The 14720-nt window shown below is 38.9% G+C and overlaps 1 protein-coding gene across 1 annotated transcript in view; it reads left to right on the top strand.

The window, feature by feature from the left end:
• Positions 1-13563, top strand: part of MLLT1 (MLLT1 super elongation complex subunit) — a 37928-nt gene extending 24365 nt beyond the window's left edge. The window contains exons 8-12 of the mRNA XM_073686279.1: positions 3996-4104; positions 6476-6575; positions 8483-8554; positions 8643-8714; positions 11255-13563. Of these exons, the coding sequence (XP_073542380.1) occupies positions 3996-4104; positions 6476-6575; positions 8483-8554; positions 8643-8714; positions 11255-11383 (482 nt within the window). The 3' untranslated portion in view covers positions 11384-13563. The remainder of the gene's footprint in view (positions 1-3995; positions 4105-6475; positions 6576-8482; positions 8555-8642; positions 8715-11254) is intronic.
• The last annotated feature ends 1157 nt before the right edge of the window (positions 13564-14720 follow it).

Here is a 14720-nt window from a genome sequence, read left to right as displayed (position 1 = left end):
TAAAACGCCATCAAAAAGACGAATGTAAATAAAAATGGTACCGCTGAAAACGTCACCTTGTCCCGCAAAAAACAAGCTTCAATACAGCTCCATCATCTGTTATAGCTCTCAAAATAAAGCGATGCAAAAATAATTATTTTTTCTACAAAATAGTTTTTATTGTGTAAAAGCGCCAAAACTTAAAAAAAAATATAAATGTGGTATTGCTGTAATCGTACTGACCCGAAGAATAAAGCTGCCTTATCAATTTTACCATACGCAGAACGGCATAAATAAAAAAAAAAAATTCCCGAATTGTTGGTTTTTGTTTGTTCTGCCTTCAAAAAATCGGAATATAAAGTGATCAAAAAATATGTGCCCGAAAATGGTACTAATAAAACCATCAACTCGTCCCGCAAAAAAAAAGCTCTCTGTTTTTGTCAGCAGAAATATGGAAAAATTATAGCTCTCAAAATATGTTGATGCATAACATTTTTTGAATAAAAAAAGTCTTTTAGTGTGTGACAGCAGCCAAACCTAAAAACTCGATATAAACCTGGTATTGCTGTAATCGCACCGACCCGAAGAATAAAGTTATCGAATCACTTATACCGCACGAGGATCGACGTAAAAAATCTATAAATACAATTCTTCACCTGCTGTTGATTTGTTAATTTTGCCTCCCAAAGATCGCAGTGAGACTTGGGGCACAATTATTCTGCACTCTGCGCTGAGTGCTTACACTGGGCTTTACGTGTAAATCTCTGAAATACGTGATGCAGACAAAAACCCCGGCTGAAGATTCTCTATAATGAGCCAGATGGAGGCCCTGTAGATGCCGTCTGACCTGTGATCTGGCTTTGTCCATCTTCATATTAGGATTGCATAAAAGTGCCGTCGGCCACAGTTTTCTGCACCTCTGAATAAAAAGGACACTGCTGAGCAGAGGCCAGACAGATGGATCCCTCGGAGGTTTCATCTGAATTCCGTCACTTGGAGATTCAAAGGAAAACTCCGATGTAAGTGCTCATTGTAGAGCACTGGATAAATGTGATCCAAAATATTATGTAAAATGTTCCCAGTAAAAGCTTCAACTCCATCCAGAAAAAAGCTCCCACTCGGGTCCATCATCTGTTAACGGAAATATAGGGGGCTTCCACATTACTGGTAGCACAAAGGCTCTGGAAAAGCGAAATGACTCTTGCCCCCCCAAAAGAAATTCAGCAAATTCTGTGCTCCGAAATCCAAATGTTCCTCCCTGGCATTTCTGTAGCATTGAGAGCCCACCTAATTTACGGGTGCTTGCACTGGGCACTACAACGTACTGGTCACTACAACGGCAGTTTGCAATTTTCACTCAGCAACATCCACTGCTGCTTGTTTCTGAAAAACACCAATGGAGTCAAAATTGTCACTACACCTGTAGATAAATTCACAAAGGGGTATAATTTCCAAAATGGGGTCACTTGAGGGGGGATTCTGATCTTCTAGCACTTAGGGGCTCTGTATATGGAAAACATACGCAAACTATTATATAAAATTTCTCCAGAATGCCATACGGCGAGACTCTGGATGAACGGAGCGCTATTTCCCAATACTGTACAGCCACATATGGGGTATTTCTACATTCAGCAGAAATTGTAAGACACATTTTAGTGCCATTTTTATCTATTTCCCAGTGTGAAAATGTAAAATCTGGGGCTAAAACAAAATTTTGGTGGTAAAAATGTAATTATTTTTTTCTTCATTGTCCAATGGTATAAAATTCTGTGACCCACGTGTGGTGTCAATATGATCACTGCAGCCCTAGATGAATTCATTGAGAGGTGTAGTTTGTAAAATGGGGGGTCTGCTGTTCTGGCACCTCAGGGGCTATGCCAATGTGACATGTCACCATCAAACCAGTCCAGCAAAATGTGCACTCCAATATGGCGCTTCTTCCCTTCTCAGCTTTGCACTGTCCTTAAGTAGTTTTCGACCACATATGGGATATCTGCATTCTCAAGAGAAATTGCACAACAAACTTTGGGGTCCATTTTCTCATATCCTTGTGAAAATAAGAATTTGTGGCTAAAATAACATTTTTGTGAAAAAAAAATATATTTTTTTTATTTTCACGGCTCTTTGTTATAAACTTCTGTGAAGCACCTGGGGGTTCAAGGTGCTCACCACACATCTAGATAAGTTCCCTGAAGGATCTAGTTTCCAAAATGGTGTAAAAGTAAAAATTTTGTGACAAAAAGTTAAATGTTAATTTTTTCCTTCCAAATTCCAAAAAATTCCTGTGAAGCACCTGAAGGGTTAATAAAGTTCTTGAATGTGGTTTTGAGCACCTTGAGGGGTGCAGTTTTTTAGAATGGTGTCACTTTTGGGTATTTTCTGTCATAAAGACCCCTCAAAGTGACTTTAAATGTGATGTGGTCCCTAAAAAAAGGGTTTTGTAAATTTTGTTGGAAAAATGAGAAATCGCTGGTCAACTTTTAACCCTTATAGCTCCCTAACAAAAAAAATAGTTTGTGCTGATGTAAAGTAGACATGTGGGAAATGTTATTTATGAACTAGTTTGTGTGACATATCACTGATTTAAGGGCATAAAAATGAAAAAGTTTAAAAATTGCTACATTTTCGCCAAATTTCCGATTTTTTTTTTCACAAATGAACGCAAGTCCTATCAAGAAATGTTACCACTATCATGAAGTACAATATGTCACGAAAAAACAGTCTCAGAATCAGGGGGATCCGTTGAAGTGTTCCAGAGTAATTACCTCATAAAGTGACAGTGGTCAGAATTGGAAAATTTGGCCTGGTCATTAACGTGCAAACAGCTTTGGGGAGTAAAGGGGTTATAGAAGCACTCTCATAAAGGTTTTTTTTTTCACTAAATCTGTGTACATTTGCATGCAATGTAGTGTGTGTGTATCAATATACTGACCTACGACTACTCTCTTCAGTGTCCAGTGCCGTTCTGCTCCTCTTCTGAGAGACGTCACCGCTCTGCAGACTCCTCTGGGTCACACTACGCTCGGAGTGACTCAGAGGTGGTTTTTACAATGTAAGTCTATGGAGCGTTAGAAAGAGGTCTTATAGACTTTCATTGTAAGAGACATCATCTCACATCCAGGGCATAGAGTGATCCGGAGAGACTGCAGAGCAGTGACGTCACTGAGAAGCGGAACAGAACGGCACCGGATCCCGGAGAAGATGGTGGTTGGTGACTATATTAATACAGTCACACTACATTACATGCACATATACACACATTTAATGAAAAACTAATCTTCATGGAAGAATGCCATTTAATGCTATGTGCATACAGTGTCAATTAGTGTCCAGTGCAGCCGTTGATTTTTCCCAGGCAAAGCCACTTTAGGAAAATGCCGATGGCTTCTTTGTCCCTGTCCTTGTTTCCCTGACTGTGTCTTTTATTCTATACTGTGAAGTAAAGAGAGTGGGCGACTTCCAAGCAGAAGCCGCCCGAGGAATTAACCTTTTACTTCATTTAACTGTTTCACGGTTTGTGAACCCTTAACCTGTTAAAAGAAGTGACATAAAATGGAACATGTGCACCGCAATGTAATTTTGACAGTGCTGTGCATTATATTCATTTTTGAGTGGCACTATCTCAGATGGTTCCAGGTGGAATCTGCCTGAAAAAGACACTTTGTGCACATAGCCTAGATGATGTTTTTTACTTATTTAATAATCCATTGAACCAACAGTAGATTGGTTGGGAAAGGGGGATAGTGAAAGTCAGACCCCTACCTTATCAATTGATGGCTATAAATATTAGGGTAGGCCATAAGCTCTAAAGAACCAGATAATCCCTTTTAAAATGAGGTCAGATGATCCTTAGCAAAACGCTACAAATTGCCAGTTGAATTCCGCATGTTACTGTCACTAAAAAGCAGCACTGGGTCTAATTGCTTGCTTTAAGTGGGTTGCACATGTAAACTATGGATTATATCTAACAGGGCAAAAATAACATCAAGTATTTTTTATTTTGGGTCTGCTTCTAGGTCCTTTACGGTCTATGGTGGAAGGTCTTCAGTCTGAAGAGTCGGATGATGACAGTTCAGGTGGCGATGAGGCAGCAGTCAAAAATAAAACAGCAGGTCGTGATTCTCGGTAAGTAGTATATCAGGGATTAAAAAATCCTTGCACTTTTTCTATTTATTTTCTCCAGTTCTTTACGCCCATGTGTTTCACGATACCAGCCATTTCCTCCTCTTTTCAAATTCTTGTTTTTGAGAGTTGTACAAAAATCTAAGTCTTCGGACTGTTACTTTATTCTTTTTTTTGTATTGAAAACCTTTAAAAAAAAAAAAAAAAAGTTTAACGTGAAAATACACCTTTCTGCATTCCCTGCTTCATATATTTTTTGGGAAACCAGTATCATTTGTAATACAATGCTCACACACAACTAAGGCCTTTTTTCACTTTTCACACTACATTTATGGTATACTTGAAGTATCCATTTGTACTGTAAAAAAACATATTTAAAGAGGTCTTTTCACCCAATTTTGTCTGTTGAACTGGACACAGTATGTAATAGTGGCTGCAAAGCTGAATAAAATGTTTTTTTTATTATTATTATTTATTTATTTTTGTTTTGACTCCCTGTTGCGGCGAGATTAGAAATCAAAGTATTTGGCACTTAATGAGATAAGTCCAAGTGGGTGTTAACGAAAATTATCAGACAGTTTTCACTGAGGGCGTGTACTTCTTCTCCCTGTATGATGCTGACCAATCAAAAGCAGGCAGCAATACACAAAGGAAACAAGAACACGCCTCCACTATAGCTTAGGGTAGACAGCTTTGATCTCCTGGGGTAGCTCCTGCACAAATCAGTGGTGGAGGGGCATTACAGCTGAGTTTAGCAAACCCTTCTATCTGCTCTCTTGTTCTCATAGCACTGTCGCCTCTGCTGTACTGACCCTCCACCACACTGCCTTTTCAGAGATGTGTCCGTAATCACACTTATGTCTGTGGTGCTGAGGAAACTTGTAATCTGCAGTGAGATCAGAGCAGGGTGTCATTATGTCTCACACAGGAGAAGGCCACAACAGGCATCTTGTGTCCAGTTCAGTATGACAAATTTGGTGGAAGGTACTCTTTAAACAAATTATTTGTGTTTTATATAGAATACCATAGTGAAAACGTATCCCAATGGTTATCTGTTTGACATAGTTTGTGCACATATCCATTTTGATCCGTTTTTTTCTCAGTATGACAGAGTTTAAATCTGCTGCAATTTTCAGCCTTTAAAAACAAATGAATGTAAATCCGATCAGTTTTTTTAAACATTGCAGTCTATTGAAGATGTTGTCATATGTTTGCATCCAATTATCATTTGTTTTTCCATGATTTTTTTTTTTTTTATTCCAGAAGCTCAAATCACATTTAAAAAAAAAAAAAAACTGATCCCATATACTTGCTTTAAAGTGCATCCATTTTATTACAGAAGTTTTTTTTTTTTGGTTTGAGTTTTCTACTATATAAAAACTGCAATGAAGTGGAGTGTACATGCCGCTTCCATCTGTTGCACCATTGAATTCAGTAGAAGGAAAAGCTGAATTTCTAAACCAATGGCCGCTCCCGCAATATTCCATAAAAGCTGTTCTAGAAAGATTTTGTAAGGAATCAATCAGAAGAAAACCTCTGTATCCCTTTGTCAGGGGTGCACAACATTTTTTTAGGCTCAATGGCCACATTGTCATACTGAACCAATCCGGGGGCCGCACTAAAAATTAAAAGGGTATATTACCTTTTGTGACATTTGTAACATAGCGAAAGTATATACAATAAATGTCTGATAGGTACCAATTCTACTTATGGGACTCTTACCATAAGAGTGCTGATTGGTAGAGGTATGTTCACATTGAGTTTTTTGATGAGGATTTGGAAATAGATTCTGCACCTAAGTCCACGTCAAATACCCTTCAAATAAGTTCCGACTGGTTTTAGTGGGAAAAAGCTCCTTTATTGCACACAGTACTGTTTTTTTTCACATTATTTTGAACACTTTGCAGTAAAACTTAAAAGTTTTAAAATTAATTAGCCCAATCGGTAAATGCTGTAGTGCGGAAAAGACGCACAGCTCCAGAATTCTGTTGTATCTACACCAAAATGGTATCAATGACGAAAAAGAAAAGTCAGCTCGTCATGCTATAAACAAGCTCTGGAAGTTTGCTATCTCTGCAATCGTATTGCCCTGGAGAATCATGTTGGCAATTAATTTTTTCCAAACAATGAAAATGAAAACCATAAAAACAAAACACTAAATGACAATTTTATTTTTCCGTTTTCCCTTACTTTATATGGTAAAACGAATAGGGTCAATAAAAACTCATCCCGCAAAACATCAAGCCCTCATATGACTAAGTCAACATTAAAATAAAAAAAAAAAGCTATGGCTCCTTGAAGGAGAGGGAAAAAATGTAAAATTGTCATGTTGAGAAGGGGTAAAATAAAGCGATGTACCCTTATGTTTTCGCAGGATGAGTCTGAGTGACAGTGATAGTGACAGTAGTGACGACTCATGCGCCCCCAGCCGTGGTACTACACCTATACAGAAGATGCCGCCATCTAACAACAAGGTATCAAGAACTTTTTTTTAGCTTCTGCAAAGTCTATTTCTGCAGTTAGAACTTTTAGCATCTCTTGAGTTGGTCAGTAAAGAAGTAAAAGCAGAGCAGTGAATGTGTGGATTTTTTTTTATATAATGCAAAGCTGCAAAATGACATTGCACCTTCTTCCCCATTATGCTTAGTTCTTTATACGACGAGCACTCCATTTAATTCCTGGCCACAGTAATGTGGTTGTTGGTGGTTAGGGGGTCCCCCATTGTAGCACCCCACACTGGTCGTTTAATGGCAAAGCTAACTGGCCTTTCTATTTGTGATGCTTGAGGGATGAGAGAGAGCAGTGGAAGCCGTTAAAAGAACATGTGCACAGCAAGTTGTTTTGGTGGTTCTATAGTGCTTTTCTTATGTGGGTTCCAGACATTTCTGCATTTATCTGCATACTGGTATATGTGATCAGTGCACAATATGATTTTTAGTATTTCTCCAAACTCCTTTAGTATTTCACGGACTAGACCTTAAAGGGAACCTGTCACGTCCTAGCTGCCCTCTACACTGCCCCCCAGTGTTGTTAGTGATGCAATGTGCGTCACTAACAAGCTTTTTTCTTTTAAATTGGTGGTATTATAATGATTTTATAATCTTTAATATACTTATATCCTACCTGCGTTTTCAGTCATAGGGGTGTGATTCTCACATTCAGTCATGGGCTGGCACCGCTCATGTATTTGAATACTGCTCCCGGCAAGCGCTGTTACTGTGGGGCGCATGCGCATTTCTACATGTCCTGCAGCTGGTCCCGCGCCTGCGCAGTGAGGCTGTGGGATTACCAGCCTCACTGCGCACGCGCTATGTTCCCCGCGCGTGCGCAGTGAGGCTGTGTGAGTACCAGCTTCACTGCGCATGCGCTATGACGCTATGTTCCCCGCGCATGCGCAGTGCAGCTGGTAATCACACAGCCTCACTGAGCAGGTGGCCGGACATCCACAAGTGTGCCTGCGCCCCACAATATCAGCGCTTGCCGGGAGCAGGATTCAAATACATGGGCGGCGCCAGCAGTGACTGAATCTGAGAATCACACCCCTATGACTGAATACGAGCAGGTAGGATATAAGTATATTAAAGATTATAAAATCATTATATTTGCACCAGTTTTAATGAAAAATGCTTGTTAGCGATGCACATTGCCCCCATAGCGTTGTTAGTGATGCAATGTAGAGGGTAGCTAGGACGTGACAGGTTCCCTTTAAGAAAGAAATTGATTTTGAACAATTGTTAAATGTAATATTTTGAATATTTTCTTTTTGAGGCCTACATCCCTACTTGTGATATAGTTCGCTAGCAGGACATGATTTATCATTTGTGTTCAGTAACTAGTTTTAAAACATCTTGTCTGACAGCGCTCTGTTTTATATGTATTAAAGGGAATCTGTCACCAGGTTTTTGCCACGTAATCTTAGAGCAGAATGTAGAAGCAGGGACCCTGATTCCAGCGATGTGTCACTTGCTGGGCTGCTTGCTGTAGATTTGATGAAAATCACTGTTTTATTAGCAGGAGATTATCACTAGAGGACTAGTAAACCTGCTACCAGGTTGTCCAACCCCACACCCACCACTGATTGGCTGCTTTTTGCCTATGCACAGTGTACACAGAAAACTGCCAATCAGTAGTGTGGGCGGGGTTATTCAGAGCTCAGCATTCAGAGGACTGCAGGGTCTGCAGATAAAATAGTGATTTTATCAAAATTACACTACGCAGCCCAGTAAGTGACACATTGCTGGAATCGGGGTCTCTGTCCCTACATAGTGCTGCTGTCAGGTGGGGTAGCAAAAATCTGGTGACAGATTTGCTTTAAGTTTTATTTTAAGTGTTATTAACTTGTACTTTACCATTGTTTTATTTTCTTACTTCCTATACATAGACTACTGGCCGTAGGAGTCCTGAGGCTTGCAGCAAGTCTGACAAAATGTTGAAGAAAGGAGTTTATGACAAGGTGAGCTAAGATCTGTTTAGAATGCCATTAGTATTTCACGTTGCGTTGGAATTAGTGGTCTTAACCGTTTCATCGTTGACTGTTTTAGGCATATACAGATGAGCTAGTTGAACTACACAGGAGACTGATGGCTCTACGAGAGAGAAATGTTTTACAACAGGTGAGTCCATGTATAGAACTACTTCAGCCTGCAATATTATTGCAAAAGTTTACCCAGGCTTCTTTCTGCCAAGGTTTTCGTATTTCTGTTCTATCATCAGGCATAAAACGTAAAATAACAAGTGCTGGTTTCTTCCTCTGACTTCAGCTAGTGTGAGCTGACAAGCTGCAGGGACAAGAGACAAATGATGTGTCACCTCCTCTGGTCCTTGTTTAACACTAGGCTTTATGTATCACAGCTACAAAGTAAAAAAATACATAATTAGTCCTTTATTATTGGAAAAAAAACCTTTGACATTGCCACATCTGTAACATCCTGAACTACAAGACTGGCTGGTCACTTATCACTTAGCTCTCCAAGTGAACAACATTTGAAGAAAAAAAATCAAAATTACCAATTTTTGGTCACATTGCTTCAAAGAAATTTAAATAAAAGCAATCAAAAAGTCTCTAGGCCAATCCTTATTCCTACTAAAATTACAACTCTTCCTGCAAAATACAAGCCCTCATACATCCACATCACAGAAAAAAAAAGTTATTACTCTTCGACTATTGCGAGACAAAAAAAAAAAGCATTTTTTTATAGGATTTTATTGTTAGGAAGTAATAAAGTATCAATAAAATAGGCATATTTAGTGTTGAAATGTTCATAATGACCAAAACAGTAAAGTGAGTATGCTAGTTATCCCACCCAATAACCGCCCCCACGCCCCTAAGAGAAAAAAAAAGCCAAAATTGCTGTTTTTGAGTATTTTGGTTAAAAAACGGAATAAAAAGTGTCAAAGTCTCAAGAACATGAGAAGGCACCAAATAATATTACAGTTTGGCACACTTAAAATAATCCTTCACACAGCTCTGTTGACAATAAAAGTTATGGTTCTTAGAATATGGTGACACACAAAAAAAACTTTTTAAGGGGAGGGACAGATTGAATATTGGATTTTATTGGGAAATATATATATATATGTATATATAGATATGCGCAGCACAGGGCAATAAATGAAAATTTACAATTGGGGCATATTTTTTTAGATGTTGACTGTGTGGTATAAGGGAAATATTAATTTTATTGTATGTGTCACTGTGATTTGCCAGATACCAAATTTACATGGTTTTATTTATTTTTTTCATATCTTTGCACTTTAAAAATGTGTATTTTTGTGTCTCCATATTCTGAGAGACGTAACTTTTTTACTTTTCTGTTGACGGAGCTGCTTGAGGGCTTATTTTTTTGAAGGACAAGTTGTAGTTTTATTGGTACAATTTTGGGGCGTATGTGTCTTTTTGATCACTTGTTCCATCTTTTGTAAGACAATGTGAAAAAAACATTTTTTGTTATGCTGTTCATTAGAAAATGCACATACCATGCCAGTTTTATTGTTTCAGGTATTATGGACATGATGACACCAAATAAATATCGGTGTTACAACTTGTCCTGCAAAAAAATAAGCCGTCATGCACCTCCGTCAACAGTAAAAAAGTTACGTCTCTCAGAATATGGTGATGCAGAAATATATATATATATATATATATATATATATATATTTTTTTTTTTAATGTGCAAAAATATGAAACAAAACTATATAAATTTGGTATCTCATTAATCGCAGTGACACAGAATAAAATTAATATTTTACTTGTTCCTCACAGTCAACATCCAGAAGATATGCCCTAATTGTAAATTATAATTTATTGTCCTGTGCTGCATATTTATTTCATGAAGACACTTTTGGTACCAAAATAGTCATTACGCCCCTTGATAAATGCCTTGAGGGGTGTAGTTTTCAAAAGTGGGACAATTCTGGTGGGTTTATTCTGTAATAATACCTTAGGAGCTCTGCAGATGCAATATGACGACAGTAAACCATTCCAGCAAAATATGCACCCCAAATGACGCTCCTTGTAAATTGGGATTACTCATTGGGTATTTCTGCAGTTTTGACACCTTAGGGGCTACAGAAATGGTACTCACAAATTATTCCAGGAAAATCTGCACCACAAAAGCCAAATGTCGCTCCTTCTCTTCGGAGCCCTGCTATGTGCCCAAACAGAAGTGTATGTCCACATTGCCGTCCTAGGCATAAATAGCAACATTGCAGGGTACGTTTTTTCTTTGTGGCCATGGTAAAGGTGAAGCGTTTTTAGCTAAATCTACTTATTATTTGTGGTAAAGGAATCGGTGAAACCAACTGTACGGTAAAGATGCTCACCTAACCCCAAACTGACTTTCCTGAGGGATGTAATTTCTGAAATGTGAGGTTTTCTGCTGTTCTAGAATCTTGGGGCTATAAAAGTGGCTCCCACAAACTATTACTGCCAAATTTGCTTTTCCAAAGCCAAATAGTGTTTCTTGCCATCCCAGCCACGCCTTTTGTGGTCCATTTAGTCCTTGTGGAAATGAAGAATTTGAGACTACAGCAACATTTAGGTAGACATTGCTTTGACTAATGGTTTAAGGGCATAAAAATTGAAAATCACAAGTTTTGTTTTTTTTTTTAAGTATATTAATACACTGTCTTTTTTTTTTCTGCTGCTCCCAAGATTGTCAACCTCATAGAAGAAACAGGCCACTTCAATGTCACAAATACGACTTTTGACTTTGACCTCTTCTCACTGGATGAGACAACTGTGCGTAAACTGCAGAGTTACCTGGAAGCTGGAGCCACATGACCCCCAAGAAATTGATGAAGACAGGAGAGAGAGAGAAGAGTGCATCCGAGGGGGTGCAGTGATCTAAACAACACCCTCCTTCCTTGAACCTTTAATATGGTCACTGCAAGGCACCTTTGACACTGACCGGTTGCTCTGTAAACCCAGGTTGTTCCTTTAAGGAGTTTATTGCTCCCACTCTGAGTGAAGAGCGTATTCTGTCCTTTGTTGGAGTGTAGGAGCGCGCAGTAAGCATGCTTCTCGCTAAATACAGGTATAAAAGACACAGAACACGGTGCAGCAGAAAACTACAGAAAGGTAGTACAGGCATCTGTATACTGTAATTTATATTTCCATACATATTCTGTTTCTGGGAAACTTTAGAGCTGTATCCACCAAACTTTTGTGTCTGTATTTTAAGTGCGGAAAAGCATGTGTGCTTACTCTTTACTAACTCCTGCAGGAGACATGGAATTATCTAGAAATGATGCAGGGTCTTTGTGAAAAATCTCTGGTAGAGCCCCTCTTTCTGTCGCTCTCTCTCTCCTATCAACATTTGTGTTTAGTTTCCTAATATTGAAGAGACGATGGGGGAGAGAATACTGTATTTATAATGTGTGACGAGAGACTGAGCACTGGCTTCATTCTGCTTCACAAACATTACGGAACCTTGAATCTGTAAGCTGTATATTATATATATATATTATATATATGTATGTATGTATTTTATGTATAAGAGGGCCTGGAGAGCCAGACTATTACACTTTGTTTTTATGTTGTTGGTTAAGGGTGGAACAAGGATTTTTTTTTTTTTAGTTGTTTCCTGCTTTAAATCATCTTTTAATTTTATACAATTTTTTTTCTTTTTTTAAGTGTGAATTTGAAAACTTACCAGTTACAAATATGGTGAGGATTAAAGCCTCAAATGCATCCTGAATACTGAAGGGCTTGGAAGAAAATCTTAGTTTTCTGAATAATGCCCAGGTACAGGTGACCAAGTGTCTCAGGTTAGGAAGATGAGTATTTATATAGGACACTGCTGACAGCAGAAAACCTTAAAATAAGGTTTCTAACGTTTGTGCAATCAAAAAGAAAAGCGATTTCCTAAAGCATCATGGACAAGCAACTGCAACTATTTCCAGATTTGTTGACACTAATATAGAGGCTCGTCGTGTCGACAGACATCCCGCATTTCCTACTTGAGTTAAACATAATGTAATAATAACTGGAGGTTTATAGTAATCGTGTTCTGATGAATGACCCTGACCTGTACTAAACACTAAAGAGGTTTTTATTTTATTTTTAATTTTATTTAATATTGTTACACTCCTTTTCCACAAGGTACCCATTCTGGACCAGCATCAACCCCTCTTAGGACCAAACTTAGCATTTGATGTGTTTCAAGTGGTCAAACCCACTTTTTGGTCACTTTGTATTTTATGATCTGCCTCTGCAAATCATCTGTGTCATTGATAAAGATGTCAGACTAGTACTAGCTTTCCCTCTTCCATGTGTTCCCCTAAAAGAAGCAACACTACGACTGTTCCTGTGTGGTCCATTGCTCTAGAATAGTCTCCCTTGGAAGGATAGTACTGCATTTACATTTTATTGTATGTCCATTGTATTTGTAAGGACGGATGTTTAGAGTTTGGGTCTTCCACACAGTATTTGATTCCCTCCATTTCATATCAGTATTTGTTGTTCTTTGCAAATGAATTTCATTTTGCCCTTGGCAGCATGGAGTAAAATGTATCTCGTCTTTGGGAAGGGATTTCAATAGCCTTAAAGGTATTACATGCCATGAAATATTAAAGGGAAAGGGAGATCTAGAATTCACGGGACAACCTGTGTCAAGCAGTTTGATGGCAGACTGACCAAGTCTCTCTACAGTTTCCAGTTAGAGACTAGGTGGCATTGCTCTCCGTGAGATACTTTTTAGCAAATTTCACATTTTAATGGTTATCGAGTTATGAACACATTTAAAAGCGAGACTATGAGCTCTATTATCAGACTGTTTTATTGTCCACAAAGTATTTATTATTGTGTCAAGAATAATGAAGGGGTTTTAAACCGAGCTCAACGGTTGGAAACTGTATTGCTAAATGATGCATAAATAATTTGGTCTTGTATTATTTTTATTTTAATATTGGAAATCTTGCAAGAGTTTTTATAGGAAAAATAAAGATGGAGAAAAACCTGTTGCATGGAGTTGTTTCCGCTTTATTAAAGGGGATATGCAGACTAAGAAGAAATGGCATTGTGACTGCCGAAGTGTGAAAGTGTGTGATGTGTACAGTCATGATTCCCCTTTTTCTCCCCTGCAGGTGGCCTGTCATGTGACCATATGCATGCGATTTTCATACTTGTGGTCACATGCCGAATAGTCTCATCACGCTTCTCAAAATAAGACTAGACTCATTCCCACACAGCGAATGCAGGGGTGAGCATCTCAATCTGTAATGGTTCTGCAGCCATCTAAAGTGACTGCAGACTTTTTTCTTCTTAGGGCAGAGACAGACTGCCGTATTTCTCGTGCGAGGATCGCAACGTAAACCTCCTACTGGCTGTCTGCTCTCCTGACCTGAGCTTTACAGCTGCGTAGAAATACATCACGCTGTCATGTTCAGGTCACGAGAGATGCCGGACAGTCCGTTCCTGGATTAAGCTATTTATTATTTTACTGCTGTACCAAATAAGCACCTTTTCCGGGATCTTGTTTGTAGTTCATAAGTAAACTTTTCTTTTACTGTTCTTGAGGAATGGACTCCAAACTGCTACTTTTCCAGCATGTTCTGCACAAGCACGGGTAGGAAGAAGTCTAGTCCTAAGGATCCTGTGAGCAAATCTTTCATCAAACAAAACCGTAACTGTAAAAAGGATTGGTTAACACCTTCAGCACCTCCAATGATCCGAGCTTGTTGGGCTTTGTGCAATGCCAGCATTTCTCTACAGTCGGCAGTCTTGCAGCACTCGGGACCCACAGAGTCCTGCAAGCGCTGAGATTCCGGTGCAAAGCGTTAGCTCTAACCAGTGACATCATCGGGACCTGTGTTATCGTCTATCAATAGCGATCGCGTTTGTGAGTGCTACTATACTCCACCAGCACCCCTGCGACATGATCACAGGGAAGTCGAGAGTTGACATTGCAGCCGGAAGTCAAGTGATGACCTCGATTCTGCCAGCTATGGTGGCCTGTTAGACTCAGCCAGAAGCAGGGTCTAACAGGCGTTCTATCAGTGTAAGGCCACAGCCCCACTATCAGTATTTGGTCAGTATTTTTTCTCAGGAGTGGGAGCCAAAATCAGGTGAGGAACAATCGGAGAAATCGTATAATAGAAACAAGTTCACCAATTCTGCA

Source organism: Phyllobates terribilis, unplaced genomic scaffold (genome assembly GCF_046119375.1).
Source record: "Phyllobates terribilis strain yellow unplaced genomic scaffold, ASM4611937v1 Scaffold_1__5_contigs__length_1240528914, whole genome shotgun sequence".
NCBI classification, from domain to species: domain Eukaryota; kingdom Metazoa; phylum Chordata; class Amphibia; order Anura; family Dendrobatidae; genus Phyllobates; species Phyllobates terribilis.
This window is presented reverse-complemented; position numbering and strand designations above follow the sequence as displayed.